The sequence below is a fragment of the Coenobita brevimanus genome, chromosome 57 (genome assembly GCF_032717465.1).
Source record: "Coenobita brevimanus isolate Jiangsu-jjx chromosome 57, ASM3271746v2, whole genome shotgun sequence".
NCBI lineage: Eukaryota > Metazoa > Arthropoda > Malacostraca > Decapoda > Coenobitidae > Coenobita > Coenobita brevimanus.
Genome location: NC_137010.1, coordinates 22982328 through 22996415, shown reverse-complemented (window position 1 = coordinate 22996415; position 14088 = coordinate 22982328). Strand labels below are relative to the sequence as shown.

At 42.8% G+C, this 14088-nt stretch overlaps 1 protein-coding gene across 1 annotated transcript in view; it reads left to right on the top strand.

Annotated features, from left to right (window-relative positions):
- Positions 1 to 14088, top strand: part of Cdc5 (cell division cycle protein 21) — a 141537-nt gene that overhangs the window by 12251 nt on the left and 115198 nt on the right. Inside the window, exon 3 of the mRNA XM_080274235.1 lies at positions 13510 to 13705. Within this exon, the coding sequence (XP_080130361.1) occupies positions 13510 to 13705 (196 nt within the window). The remainder of the gene's footprint in view (positions 1 to 13509; positions 13706 to 14088) is intronic.

Here is a 14088-nt window from a genome sequence, read left to right as displayed (position 1 = left end):
GGAAAGTACACACAATTAATAAAAATTATATTTACACACTCCCATCTTTATTTTTTGAAACAGGACGAACCACTGAACACTGTTCTCCAGTCACTTCTTATTCATGTTTATGCCTGCCATTATTAACCCTTTGAGGTTCAAATGACTATTTCGATCGTCATTTCAAATCCATCCTCAGAGATTCGGATGACGCTTTTAATCGTCATTTTAAGAATCTTTTGTAAAATGTTCACCATAAATCGCAGTTACGCATCATAACAAAGAGGCTCGAGCATGTTATCACGGAATGGTTACTCTATGGGTGGGGGTACTGCACACCTGGTCTGACTCATAGCTTTGTTTCTTTATAACTTTATTCTTGGTGAATATTTTTCTACGGCAAGGTATAAAATTTTTGATTTTTGACTAACTTCAACTCGTCACTTTGACTTTTTATTTTCTCTGTTTTCCTTTTATGAACATACTACGATAAAGTACAACTATTCAGCTTCAAAACACCACAACAGCATCCTATCATAAAAAGTGTATTTACACTGACCGATCAAAGAAAAACATCGCGAAGCGAATATGCGGCTGAGACTAAAATAAAATTGTGCATCTCTTTCCTTTCGCTTTACTACACAATGAAATGCAAAAATTACCATAATCTACTGTATATATCATTGTAAAGGTAATTTATCATGTTTTTGCATGGTTCAACCAAATTTACATATCTTTACTCGTTATTTTTTGCTGAATATTTTTCAGCGGCAAGATATAAAATTTTTGCTTCTTCCCTAACTTCAACTCATCATTTTGACATTTTATTTTCTTTGTTCTCCATTTTTGAACATACTACGATAAAGTACAACTATTCAACATTCTATCTTGAAAAGTGTATTTACACAGAGCGATCAAAGTAAAATATCAGGCCGCAAAGATGTGGGTCAGAGTGAGTGGCTGACTTTGACACAGACATAATCTGTCCGGCCCCAAAACCTGATAGGGTTAATAGTGCCTCATATAGCATAAGTTTTGTACAGCATGTGGCAAACTGTCATTCAAAACTGTTTTACCTTAGAAAGAAAATGTAAAAAGGAGCAACATTCTTTGTGAAATCACCAAATCACCTGCATAAAAGTACTTTTTTGATCATGTGAGCAGTATTAGAACTACCCAGTAAAGTTGTTGTTGCAACCCCAGGCTCATCTCATGGACCCAGTTGGCCACAGGAAGTTGGCTACTTCAACCAGTCACTTCCATTTGTCATTTGTTAAGGCTGCCTCTGTTATGGTTGTGTGGTGCATGTGGTGAGTAAGTTTGTTGTGGTGTGGGTGGCGGCATTGCAGTGTGGACAGAGTAGATTGCAAGTTGCATTTTGTGCTGGTATGTATCAGGGAACCATGGCTACATCAGTCTGGCCAGGCGTTTGTGTCTCTTTGGGAGGTAGTTTCTGAGGGATGTATGTCCAGTGGTGGTTCTTGACAGACGGTGTTTGGCTGAAGGTTTTAGGTGTCTGTGGTGGCTGTGTGTGTATGTATGTTTTTGTGAATTGTATTGTTCAGTGTAGGTGGTTGGGGGAGGTTGAAGAGATACATCATGTAGTGTTGAACATCTGTTCGTTTCTTGTTTCTTCACGGAAGGGGGTGATGCAACATGAAGTTACAATGATGGGATGGGTCTTGAGCTGAAGCAATGAACTTTGTGCCTGTCATATGCATATGATCTTTGATTGGATTTTTTTGTTTTTTTCCTGTAAGTAATCTCTGCTTGTGGTTGTGTTGCATCCTGCCATCATTCTTAAGGCATTGTTTTACGCTTGTTGAAACTTATCAATGTTTGTGTTTGTAAAGATTGGGGCCCAGCTTGGGGTAATATAGTTTGTAGTTATTCCAACAAATTGTTTGTCAGCAGTTTTCAGGGATACTTTCTGTTGTTCATTAGTATTGCCTGTGAGTGTCTTCAAGGTATTGAGTGTATGAGATGCTTTTGCATTGATGTTGCTTTTGTGCTGAGGAAAGTTTCTGTGTGTTTGCAGAGTAAGTTCTTAAATTTTAGATATTTCCAGTAGGAGTGGTTGGTGAACCCCTCCACCACAATGGCATACCCTGTACGTCATTTTAGGCAACAGAAGCATACGAGGACACACCCAGGTTTGCAGAGGGCTTTTTAAACTTCCTAGCTCCAGTTCCCACTTCTCAGATATGGTACTGGTGGGAAGACAAGCTCATGGCGGAGTGGTTAAGGGGCTAAGCCCATGACAAAAGGGTTAAAGAAAGAAATATGTGGGTGAGTTTGAGATGCATGTCAGGTTGGGGTGGAATAGGTAATGATTGATTTGGTTGGTGAGCCAGACATTCTGTTTTGTCTTACACAATTTTATAGCGAGTTTAAGTATTGTTGGAGGTGCTGCTTGTTGAGATTTAGAGTGCTGAGAAGCTTTTGCCAAGTTGTCGGCATAGGACAGAGGTCTGATTCACTCGCATGGTCATGAATTGCCGAGTGAGGTGGCTTTGATACTTACTACAGTAGTCCTAAATGTTCAAGTATCCCAGTTTTAATGTTCCTCTTTATTACGAGCGAGGGCGAAACCATTGCGAGTCTTTTGTCAAGTAGTGGTATTTTCTCTCATATGAGCAGCCCAACCCGGCCCAGCCCAACCGTAATGCTTTTGAGAAGCTTCTATCTCAATAACCACGGGGCTGATCACTACATGGTTTGCACCCTATGATAGCTCAATTCTTTAAGCTTTGTTTTTGAAAGGTTTCATCACACCCAGGCAGTGCACATGACTCTCCAAGTGTAACATGTTGAAAATCATTCAGCAGGGCCACAGGCCAGAAAGTTTATCATAAAAGAATGAAACTTGGTAGGTAGATAGCCATCAATATACTCTAGGCATCCTCGGAGCGTAGGGCGACATTTCAATGCTTTCGAATTTAAATGGCCTCGCTTGTGCCTCGCCTACAAAGGGATTTTACTGGATTTACCTGTACAGTAGAAGCTTGATGTAATGGAATAATAAAGCCAATCCATTTTCTGTTGTATCAAATAATCCGTTTTGTCAAGCTACCGTTAGAAACCCATGGATAGAACGGAATTTTCCGGTAAGTTGCGATTTTTCTGATATTTTTCCCCTGCCCTTGACATGAAGCATACATACAGATACTACACACAGTTGGTACTAAATAACTTCTTCTGCTGCACACAGATGCTGCCTTTGCTAGTCACAACCCATAATGATACACACAGCAGTCAGAATCCACAGTAATAATAATACTGAAATAGTAAAGAAAACAGTAAAAACCTCACCTCCAACTGTGGGGGTTATGCACTTGTTTGCAGAACTGTGCCTGACACAAGTAGACATACAGCACGCCCAGACTTGTTTCAGGCATGATGGTTGGCTATTCACTGTCTGACCCCCTCCAAGCACTAGGGGAGGCACTGGGGTGATGGTGAGGCTGGGGATCATCAGGGATGGTGTGAGTTTCATGGCCATTGTCCCTTGGGCAGAGGTTGAGGGGAGAGAAATGTCAGATTCTGTGTAGAGGAGGCTGCTGGTGGATGGCAAGGAAATATTAAAAGTCGAACTGTCTTTCCTCTCCTTGCGTGGACGTGACTGGTGGTTTGAAGAATTTGTGGATCTTGGTCTGCCATGGCTCGTACAGATCCTTTTGAATCCTCTTTATTTATGTTCGCATCTGTCTCAGGTGAGGGTAGAAACCCTGCAGATCCTCGTAGTTGGAGTCGAGAATGTAGTTGAGCAAAGCTTCGAAACAATCTGAGGCATGAGAGGCTCTCTTCTTTGGATTTGCGAACTCTGTCATGTCTTCCTCAGGTGGAGGCTCCTCTGCTGTCACCTCGGCCATGATCTCATCCTCGGTCTGGGTGTGGAAGCCAGGGTCACCAGCATCGAGATCCAGCCACTCCTGGATCTCTTTCGTCTTCACCTCTGCCTCTCCTGCTCAGTGGATTTTTTTTTTTTTTTTTTTTTTTTTTTTTTTTTTTAATGCAAGGAAGAAGGAGCCAAATGCCAGGAGCCCACAAGCATTTCCTTCCAAGAAAAAAAAAAAAAAACAGGAGAGAGCCAAATTCAAGATCCATTCATTTCGAGATGCCTGGACACACTGCATTTGAAAGACTGGAGATCATAGGAAGTAGGAAATACAGACAGAGGGAGACAGTTCCAGAGTTGACCTGTTGCATAAATGAAGGACTGGGAGTAACAGTTAACTCTTGCATTAGAGAGTTGGACAGAAAAAGGATGAGAGTTTGTTGCTATACCGGTGCTATGCGCCTGTTGTAGAGGTGGAGGGATTCAAACAGAAAGTTCAGAGAAGCAATGACTATTGAAGTAGCGATAGAAAAGAGATAAAAATGCAACAGTGCGGCGAAGAGACAGAGGTTGGAGGGAGCCAGTGAGAGGAGGGGAGTTGTTGAGAAGAAAAGCCTTTGACTCCACTTTGTTGAGAAGACCTGTATGTGGGAAGCCTCCCCACACATGCGAGTTGTACTCTGCACAGGAGCGAATAGAACCTGTGTATAAAGTCAACAACTGTGCAAGGGTGAAGAAGGTATGGAGTCGGCTTAGCACACCTAATCTCTCTGAAGCAGATTTTACAAGAGATGTAATATGATCTTTCCAAGATAAGTCCCGAGTGAATGAAACCCCAAGCATGTTCAAGGATGATGCAAGTTTGAGCTGGATATTATTAAACATTAGTGGTTACTCCTGTGGAAGATTTTGTTGGGTTGATAGATGTAAGAACTGAGTCTTTGGTGCATTAAGAACAAGAAGATTATTTTTACCCAAGTCAGAGTTATGTGCCAAGTCAGACCTTAGGTGTGCCATAGCCTCATCCCTGGTTTGCTGAAGTAACTGCTGAGATGGATGTTGTGGGAACCAACTAGAAAGGTGAAGGGTGGAATCATCAGCGTACGAATGGATAGGTTTAGATGTACAGCTTAGAAGGTCATTGATGAATGAAAGGAAGAGAGTTGGCGATTGGACAGAGCCCTGAAGAACACCACCGTTGATAGGTCTAGGAGAAGAATGATGGCTGTCTACTACAGCAGTTATAGAACGACCACAAAGGAAGCTATGGATGAAGGCACAGATAGAAGGATAGAAACCATAAGAGGGCAGTTTGGAAATTAAAGATTTATGCCAGACTTAATTGAAAGCCTTTCAGATGTCAAGTGCAATGGCAAAGCTTTCGCCGAAGTCCCGAAAGGAGGATGACCAGGAGTCTGAAAGGTAGGTGAGAAGATCGCCAGTGAAGCATCCCTGATGGAACCTATACTGACGATCTGAAAGAAGGTTGTGATAGGAAAGATGCTTTAAGATTTTTCTGCTAAGAACAGACTCGAAAACTTTTGAGACACAGGATGTTAAAGCAATTAGGCGATAGTTAGAGGGTTGGGAATGGTCACCCTTCTGTGGGACTGGCTGAATGAGAGCAAACTTCCAGCAAGATGGAAAGGCACACTTTGATAGACAAAAGCAAAAGAGTTTACCTAGGCAGGATGTAAGCACAGAAGCACAGTTCTTGAGGACAACAGGAGGGACTCCATCAAGCCCATCTGCCTTGTTAGTATTAAGGCCAGTGATGGCAGAAAACACATAGCTGAAGAAATTTTAATGTCAGCCATGAGCAAGTCGGAGGGGGGAAGTGATGGAGGAACAGCACTGGAATCATCTAAGGTGGAATTTGAAGAGAAAGTCTGAGCAAAGAGATCTCCTTAATCAGTAGAAGAAATAGCTACAGAGCCATCAGAATAGGAAAGAAAAGGGAAGGATGATGAGGTATAGTTGTTAGAAATGTTTTTGGCAAAGTGCCAGAAGGAGCGGGAAGAATATGAATTGGAGAGTTGAGAGCATTTAGTATGGATGAAATTATTGTTAGCAAAGCGAAGAACAGACTTAGCACGATTCCAGGCCTGCCTGCACTCCTCTGCCGCGAACCTTTCGAAGGTGGCAGTCTCGTCCTCTACCTGCTGATCCACGTCCCTCTGCCTGAACATGGCATTCCACCCATGCATGATGGTCCTGTTGGCTATGGCGTCCCGTGCTTTCTGGATGGTAATGACCCTATCATGCATGTTTTTATTTTTTCCATGCTTCCACACTCCTCCTTCCCCTTGTATCCTCCTTTCCTGCTTCTGGCTCCATCTCCACCACCAGGATGTCATCCAGCATTAGCCTTCTGTAATGCCTCTGCCTCTGGAAGGTATTTATGATACCCTGGTCCATGGGCTGTAGGTTGGAAGTGGTGTTGGCAGGGAGGAGCATGGTACGAATCTGCCTGTCGTTCATGAACAGGATCTCCTCTGAGGGGTGAGCTGGGGCCTGATCAAGGAGGAGGAGAGTCTTCACATGCCCCGGTCACACATTATGCTCCCTCATCTGGTAGCTCTTCACTGCAACAAACTTTGTGAAAAAGCAAGACCTAGTTATGGTGCCAGTAAACCAGGCCTTGGCATTGCTGTTGTAGTTGACAGGCAGATTGTCCATAATCGGTCGCATCACACGTGGTCTCTTTGTGGCCCCCATCACCTAAGGCCACAGTCTGTGGATTGCGTCTGCTTTCGCACACAGCAGCACAGACACTTAAGACTTGCTTTACTTGTGGCCTGGGACACGACTGGCTTCTTGCTACACATGAGCTGTTTGGCAGTGCCCTCCAGAACAGCCCAGTCTCATCAGCATTATTAAGCTGCCTGTCTTGAAGGCCTGCTTCAATCTTATTGCCTTAATTTTGTCGATGATTGCCTGCACGCTCGCAGCATCAGCACTGCACCACCCACCCACTATCTTTTTATACATGATACCATGCTGCTTTGAAAAGTTAGAGATCCAACCATCACTCACATGGAAGTTTTCTATTTCTAGTTTTTCTGCACTGGCTTACCTTGGGCTCTTTGCTGCTGGTACCACTTAAACACAGTCTCCTCAAGTTTTCATATTTAGGCTTCTTTAGAGACCACCTTTCCAAAAATGACGATTATTTTAGAAGAATGCCACTTGCGTCTGGTACCACTTTCAGTTTCTTAATTTCTTCCATATGCGTGCGGATTTCATACATTTGGATTTTCTTGACCCTATACTCAGTCACAAACGACCCCATAGGCTTACCACACTCTATTTTCTCGATTATTTCTAATTTCTAGGCCAGAGAAAGCCTCACCCTTTCTTTTTTCTCCGCACTTTAGACATGGCGAATGATTACTTTGGTTGTTTTCACAAGAATATACACAAAAAAATTTGTAATGGCAAGGTAATCATGTACACTTGGGGAGAAGATGCGAACAGTATGGCGGTTGCTGGTAGACTGAGGCTGGGAGAGCAGCGTGGGACAGAGCAGCTTGTTTTCATTAGGAACACCTCACGCCTCATGACAGACCAGAAAATTTTCTGGTATATTGCGAATACCTAACGGAAAAAAATAGTTCTGCCTTTTGAAGCTTCCACTAAATCCTGCTTCTGTTAAATCGAGCTTCAGCTGTACAGAAATTACTGTACTGTAATGATATTGTTATCATATCATGGGAAGGAATCTCTCTCTCTCCCTGATTATGTGTGCGTGTGTGTGTGTCTCCCAGTGGCCGTGCGACATTTGACATTTGGTAGAGAGGTGGATGGCCGCTGTCACCCAACATGTGGCTTACGGTCTGTGTTACAGTCTCAGTGGCAGTTAGGAAGGACTCAGCCCGGTGGCCGCGCGATACTGGACAATCGGTGTGGATGCATATGAACGTTTTGACACCGCTTGTGGGTTACAGTCGTATTACTCAGGTGCTGGAGGTTCGTTAAGGGTTATCAGACAAGTGTGCGACTTTGACCATTCAGTACAGAGGCGGATGGACATTTTAGCTCTGGTTGTGTGTTACTGACTACTTCATAATACCAAATGTTTGGACATGTCAGCTGGCCAGCTGAAGTTCTCGTGCACTTTTACATCCGGATAATAGCAAGTAAATTCAGATAATGGTTTAATAGAGCCAAGGTCCAGTGTCTGGTTACTGACCATCCACATAATTGAGGAACTACTGAATATATATAACCTGCCTGGCCCCGGGCTTCTGCGTTCCTCATGGGGCAACACTGGATTAGATGATGAATGAATGAATGAAAATATATATACTGTACAGGCAGACCTCAGTTTACGTTACCCCTAGATGAGATACCCTGGAATAGTGATTGGGGTAAAAATACCACCCTACCCTGCTTATCGTATGCCTACCTCCGGTTTTGTGATGTTTTGATTTTTTTTTTTTAATACTGATTTTGATTATATTTTAGGCAAATTTTGTGTTTAGGTTGATTCATAAACTGTTCTTAGACAGTGTGCTTCAGTCATAGTTGGAGTGAACACTGCCATTTGGGATAAAGATTCTCGCCCATCGGACAAGGTACAAAGCAGTGTGGATAACTCAACGACTCAACAAAGAATATTTCGTGTTTGGCCAGTGAACTGTCATCTAACCTATCATGGAATATGTAATAATTTAAAATAAATATTGTAAATCATGTACCCCTGTACAAAAATAGATGTGAACGAAGTGAGTGCAAGAATTATCATGGCATAAGTTTATTGAGTGTGGTAGGGAAGGTATATGGAAGAATTATTATAGGGAAAGTAATAGAGATATCAGAAGTCCTAGTGAGTGATGAACAGTGTGGCTTTAGGAGTGGCAGAGGATGTGTGATCAAATATATGCAGTGAAACAGATAGTGGAGAAGGCATGTGAGGACTATTAGGTGTTTATGGCATTCGTGGATCTGGAAAAAGCATACGACAATATAGACTGAGAGGGATTGTGGAAGGTTTTTCGCATGTACGGTGTAAATGGTAAGCTGCCAGGTGCCGACAAAGAGTTTTTATGATGGTAGTGAAGCATGCGTAAGGGTTAGTGGGCATCTGCGTGAATAGTTGACAGTTGGTGTGGTCTTGTGACAAGGTTGTGTGATGTCCCCATTATTGTTCAATATATATATGGATGGGGTGATGAGAGAACTAAAAACACAAGTAATGGAGAAGGGGATGGCGTTGATAATGAATGGTGATAGATGGAATATCTCAAATTTGTTATGTGGGGTTGGTGGAGGATTAGTGCCCCTCCCTGTAAAACAATTAACTCTAAGCCCTTGGCCACCCTGTTTGGGATACATGGCGTCTGGCAATGAATGAATGAATGAATGTTATACGCTGATGATGCAGTACTACTTAAAAATACCAGACAAGAATTTGGTAGACTAGTGCAGAGTTTTGCTGATGTCTATGAGCATCGTGCCTTGAGAGTAAATGTAGAAAAGAGTAAAGTGATGGTGATTGAAAGAGAAGATGACTCCCAGTGTGATGTAACAGTGAATTGAGAGAGACTGGAATTGGTGAGAGTTCAAATAACTTGGTACAGTAATTGAAAAGAGAGGAAGATGTGCAAAAGAATTGGAAAGTAGAGTGACATAAGGATAGAAAGTAGCTGGTGCAATGAAGGCCTTGATAAGAAACAGAGGCTTGAGTGTTGCAGCTGCACGAGGCTTGCATGAAGGAGTGTTGGTGCCAGCTTTAACCTATGGATGTGAGACTATGGTGTGGCATGAAAATGAAAAGTCATTAGTGAGAGCAGTGGAGATGGGACTGCTGAGGAATATATATGGAGTACAGAGAGTGGATAGGGTACGAAATAATGTGATTCATGAAAGATGTGCAGTGAGGAAGTCTGTGGACACCAGAATCGAAGAGAGTGTACTAAGATGGTATTGTCATGTGGAGAGAATGGATAACAACAGAGTGGTGAAAAAGGTATATCTGAGCAAATTTAAAGGAGAGAGGAGGCGAGGTAGGCCAAGGAGAAGATGGAGGGATATGGTGGATGATTGTGTGAGGAAGAGAGGTTTGGAAGTTGGTGAGGCTAGGGGACTGACAAGAGATCGAGCTGGCTGGATGAATATTGTGAGGAGAAGTGCATGATCATGGATTTGGCACCTCTTTTTAACATGACATCATCCGGATTGACTCAGTCGGATACATTTATGTGAAGCTACAGAACGTGGAAAAAGTTTTTGGCGTATCAGGTAGAGCTAGGATTCTAGGGGCTTGATTTGTGAGCAAATGGAAGCTTGGCCCATTGGATTGGGCAAACTTGAGCGGTCTGGATATTGCTACTCCTCACCCTGCTCTAAGGTGGGAAAGGTCTGGATGATGATGGTGATGATGATAAATTATGAAAACCATAGAGAGTGAATGTTCCATGCATTGATGAAAATTGTGACATCAATAAATGATGTGTTTATGTTCGAGGTGTTCAAGGAAAAACGCTTTGGAAATACAAAGGTATTTCCAAGTAAATGTTGGAAAGTAAGAGGGAAGATAATAAAGTAGCTCAGCAACCAGAACAGTAACTTAAAGGACATAAAGAGGGGCTTTGAACAGGCTATCCTGATTGCATCGTCGATCAGTAAATCATGGGTTTACATTCCAGCTGTTCAAGGGAAAACTCTTTGAAAATAGAAAGGAATTTCTAAGTAAATGTTGGAAAATAAGAGAGAAGAAAATAAAGGAACTCAGGAACCAGAACAGTAACTAAAACTACATAAGGAGGGGCCATTGATAAAGCTGTCCTGATTGCATCATCGATCTCATTTCTTGTTGAGAGAATTCACTGTCAAAACATCAGCAATTCTCCGTCACAGTAGTTCGCACCTTGGACAATTGTGTGTCATTCATCTATTATTATTATGCATAGCAGATGTTTATTTAATTGTCCCAGGATTGTCTGATGGTGGGATTGTATACAGTGCTGCTGTTTCTTCTCTACCAAGTGTGAATACGAGTTGGAGATCACATTCTCCAGTGACCTTGACTGGGTTCTAGCGAGACGGACACTAATTTTAGGCATAGGTTAGCCTCTTTTACAGCTGTTAGGTCATTTAGATTGGCATTAAACTTTTTTTTTTTTTTTACTCATTTGGGTGGGTTTAGAACTAGGGTAGAGGGGAAACCCAAGGCTCAGAAATGCATCCCTATACTTTACATGTTAAATCCACCTTTGCAATATGATACCCCGCTTAGCGATGGGATTTTACTTAACCAGTTGCATTGTTAAGCCGGGGTATGCCTGTATGTTGTATATCCATCCGTCCATCATCCAATCCTATGTCGCTCTATGAGGAGTGGAGGAGCCCAGGGTTAGGCAAGTTGATCTTGACATTTAAGATTAGAGTGACTAGCCTGACTCATCCCTGAGTGGCATTATGTGAGCAGTAAACCCCAGCCATCCCTTGGATATAAACCGACACAGGGTCGATCCGATTGGAGCACTTTAATTACCCGCTAAACTACCAGCTGCCATTGTTTGGTTATATGGTTACCATCCTGCGTAGTAAACGGATTCCTGAAGTACAGAAAACAATTTGGCTTGTCGCTCAGTGTAGTCACCCATAGGCAGAAGGAAGGGGAAAGAGTGTGTGCTAAGCTGACTCCGTACCTTCTTTACCCCTGCACAGTTGTTGACTTTATACACAGGTTTGTTTGCCCCTGTTTAGAGTACTGTACAACTCTCATGTGTGGGAGGCTTCCCACATACAGCTCTTGTCAATAGGGTGGAGTTAGTGGCTTTTCGTGTCATCAACTCTCCTCCTCTTACTGGCTCTCTTGAACCTCTGTCTCTTCTCCGCACTGTTGCATCTTTATCTCTTTTCTATTGCTGTTTCAATGGTCACTGTTCCTCTGAACTGTCTGCTTGCATGCCTCCGTCTTTACGAGGGGTGCGTAGCACCAGTCTAGCAACAAACTCTCATTCCTTTTCTGTCCAACTCTCTAATGCAAGAGTTAACCATTACTCCCAGTCCTTCATTTATGCAACAGGTCAGCTCTGGAATTGTCTCCCTCTGTCTGTATTTCTGCTTCCTACGATCTCCAGTCTTTCAAACGCAGTGTGTCCAGGCATCTCGAAATGAGTGGATCTTGAATTTGGCTCTCTTTTGTAATGATTTTGTTTTTTCTTTTAGGGAGCAGTGTGTGGGCTCTGGCCTTTAGTTCCTTCTTTCTTGCATTAAAAAAATAAATAAATAAATAAGAGTTGTAGTGGCATTAGAGGCAGACTGTGAGATAATGCTGATTTCTTGTGTGCGGTGTGTTGGGGAGAGCATGTGGATATTGCCAGGTGTGAAAGGATTGAACTTGCTGGTGAGTCTCTTGAGTGTGTGGAAGATTTTTATTTGGGAGATATGTTATGTGCTGGAAGTTGGTTGGGAGCCAGCTCTGTGGCTAAAGTGAGAAGTGGTTGGAAGAAGTTCTGGGAGCTATTGCCTCTCCTGACATTGAGTGGGCTCTCTCTCCGTGCTAAGGGATCTTTGTATGCGGCATGTGTTAGGAGTGTATTGCTGTATGGTAGTGAGACCTGGGCAGTAAAGGAAGAGGATGTTCGCAGGCTTGTACGTACAGAAATGACGGTGATTAGGTGGATGTGCAGTGCATCCTTGAGTGCAAGGCCTGGGGGGAGCTAGGTTTATGATGGAAGAGTTGAGAGGTAGGATGGGACTGGAGCATATTAGTTTTGTGATGAGGAGAGGTAGATTGAGATGGTTTGGGCATGTGGAGAGGATGGGGGATGATAATTTAGTGCAGAAAGTGTGAAGTGTTGATGTTGGGGGTAGGGTAATGAGAGGTAGATCGAAAAAGTCCTGGGACGAGGTCATTGAGTTTGACCTCAGGGTTAAGGGACTAAATAGGGAAGCTGCCAGAGATCGTGCAGCATGAAGAGCTGCCATTAGGTGACCAAATGTTGACGCATGCAAGCATGTTGGAGCCTTCAAAAATGAAAATGTACCTGAATAAGCCACAGTTTTAAAGTGATGAGCTAAATTGTATTGTACCAGTATTTCAAGAGTTATAGCAGTTTCTACTTTTCTCAACTGAGAGAGCATATTATTTTTGTTACACTCTTCCAGTTCTTCATCATGATGCCTCATTTCTAGTGTTTGTTTGGTATTGAAATTGGCTTGAAGTTGCTTCTTGAAGGATGCATCTTTTTTTGGGGGGGGAGTAGGAGGGGACAGGGACATGGAACTATTGAGTCATTTGTTACCTTTTAATTCCCTGATCAGTTTTACATGTTTAAAGTTTTCTTGTATCAACATACCCATAATGTTACTTTGCTGCACCCTACAGTGTTCAGGGTACAGATATCATCATCATCATCATCATGACCTTATTTCTCACTAATTAATGTTATGGGTAGGAGCCAGAAATAGGAAAAGGAAAATATTAGAATAGGAAAACTGTCAGTAGTGTGCCCTGGGAAATGAGTCATCCATTCATTCATGAGCACATGAATAATACAGGATAGTAATTTGCCACACACTGCATTGATTTTAGCAAAATGTTAATACAGTAGCTTGTCACACCCTGGTATGCTTTATCAGCCTCATCTTAACCAGTTTACCATTGATAAAAAAAGTGCAAGTGTTATAGAGCTTTCAATAAACACTACAGAAATACATTATCTTGCTTTACCCTGCAGTGATCAGGCACAGAAGGGCGAAGATGAGGACAATGTGGAGGACCCACGCAAACTCAAGCCTGGGGAAATTGACCCCAACCCAGAGACCAAGCCAGCTCGCCCCGATCCCAAAGATATGGATGAGGATGAGCTGGAGATGTTGTCAGAGGCCAGGGCAAGACTGGCCAACACACAAGGCAAGAAAGCCAAGAGGAAGGTTAGTATTATTAGTGCTATCTATCTATCTATTGCCAGACGCCATAATCCCTTGGGGGGTGGCCATTTGACTTTGATTTAGTTGTTTTAAGGGGAGGGGCACTAACCCTCCACCAACCCGCTTGCTGACACGTAGGGAGCACGTATGATTTGGTTATATGGTTACCACCCTGCGTTGTAAATGGTTTCTTGGCATACAGGAAACCATTTGGCTTGTCACTCAATGTAAAGCCACCTGTAAAGGAAAGAAAAGCGATAAGAAGTGACAGGAAAGGTGGGAGAAATAGGAAGAGAGGAGGACAGGCGCAGAAAAAGAATGATAAAGGCTAAGGAAGAAGTAGGCAGCACTACATCAAGTGAGTGGATGATGGTCGCCACCACCTG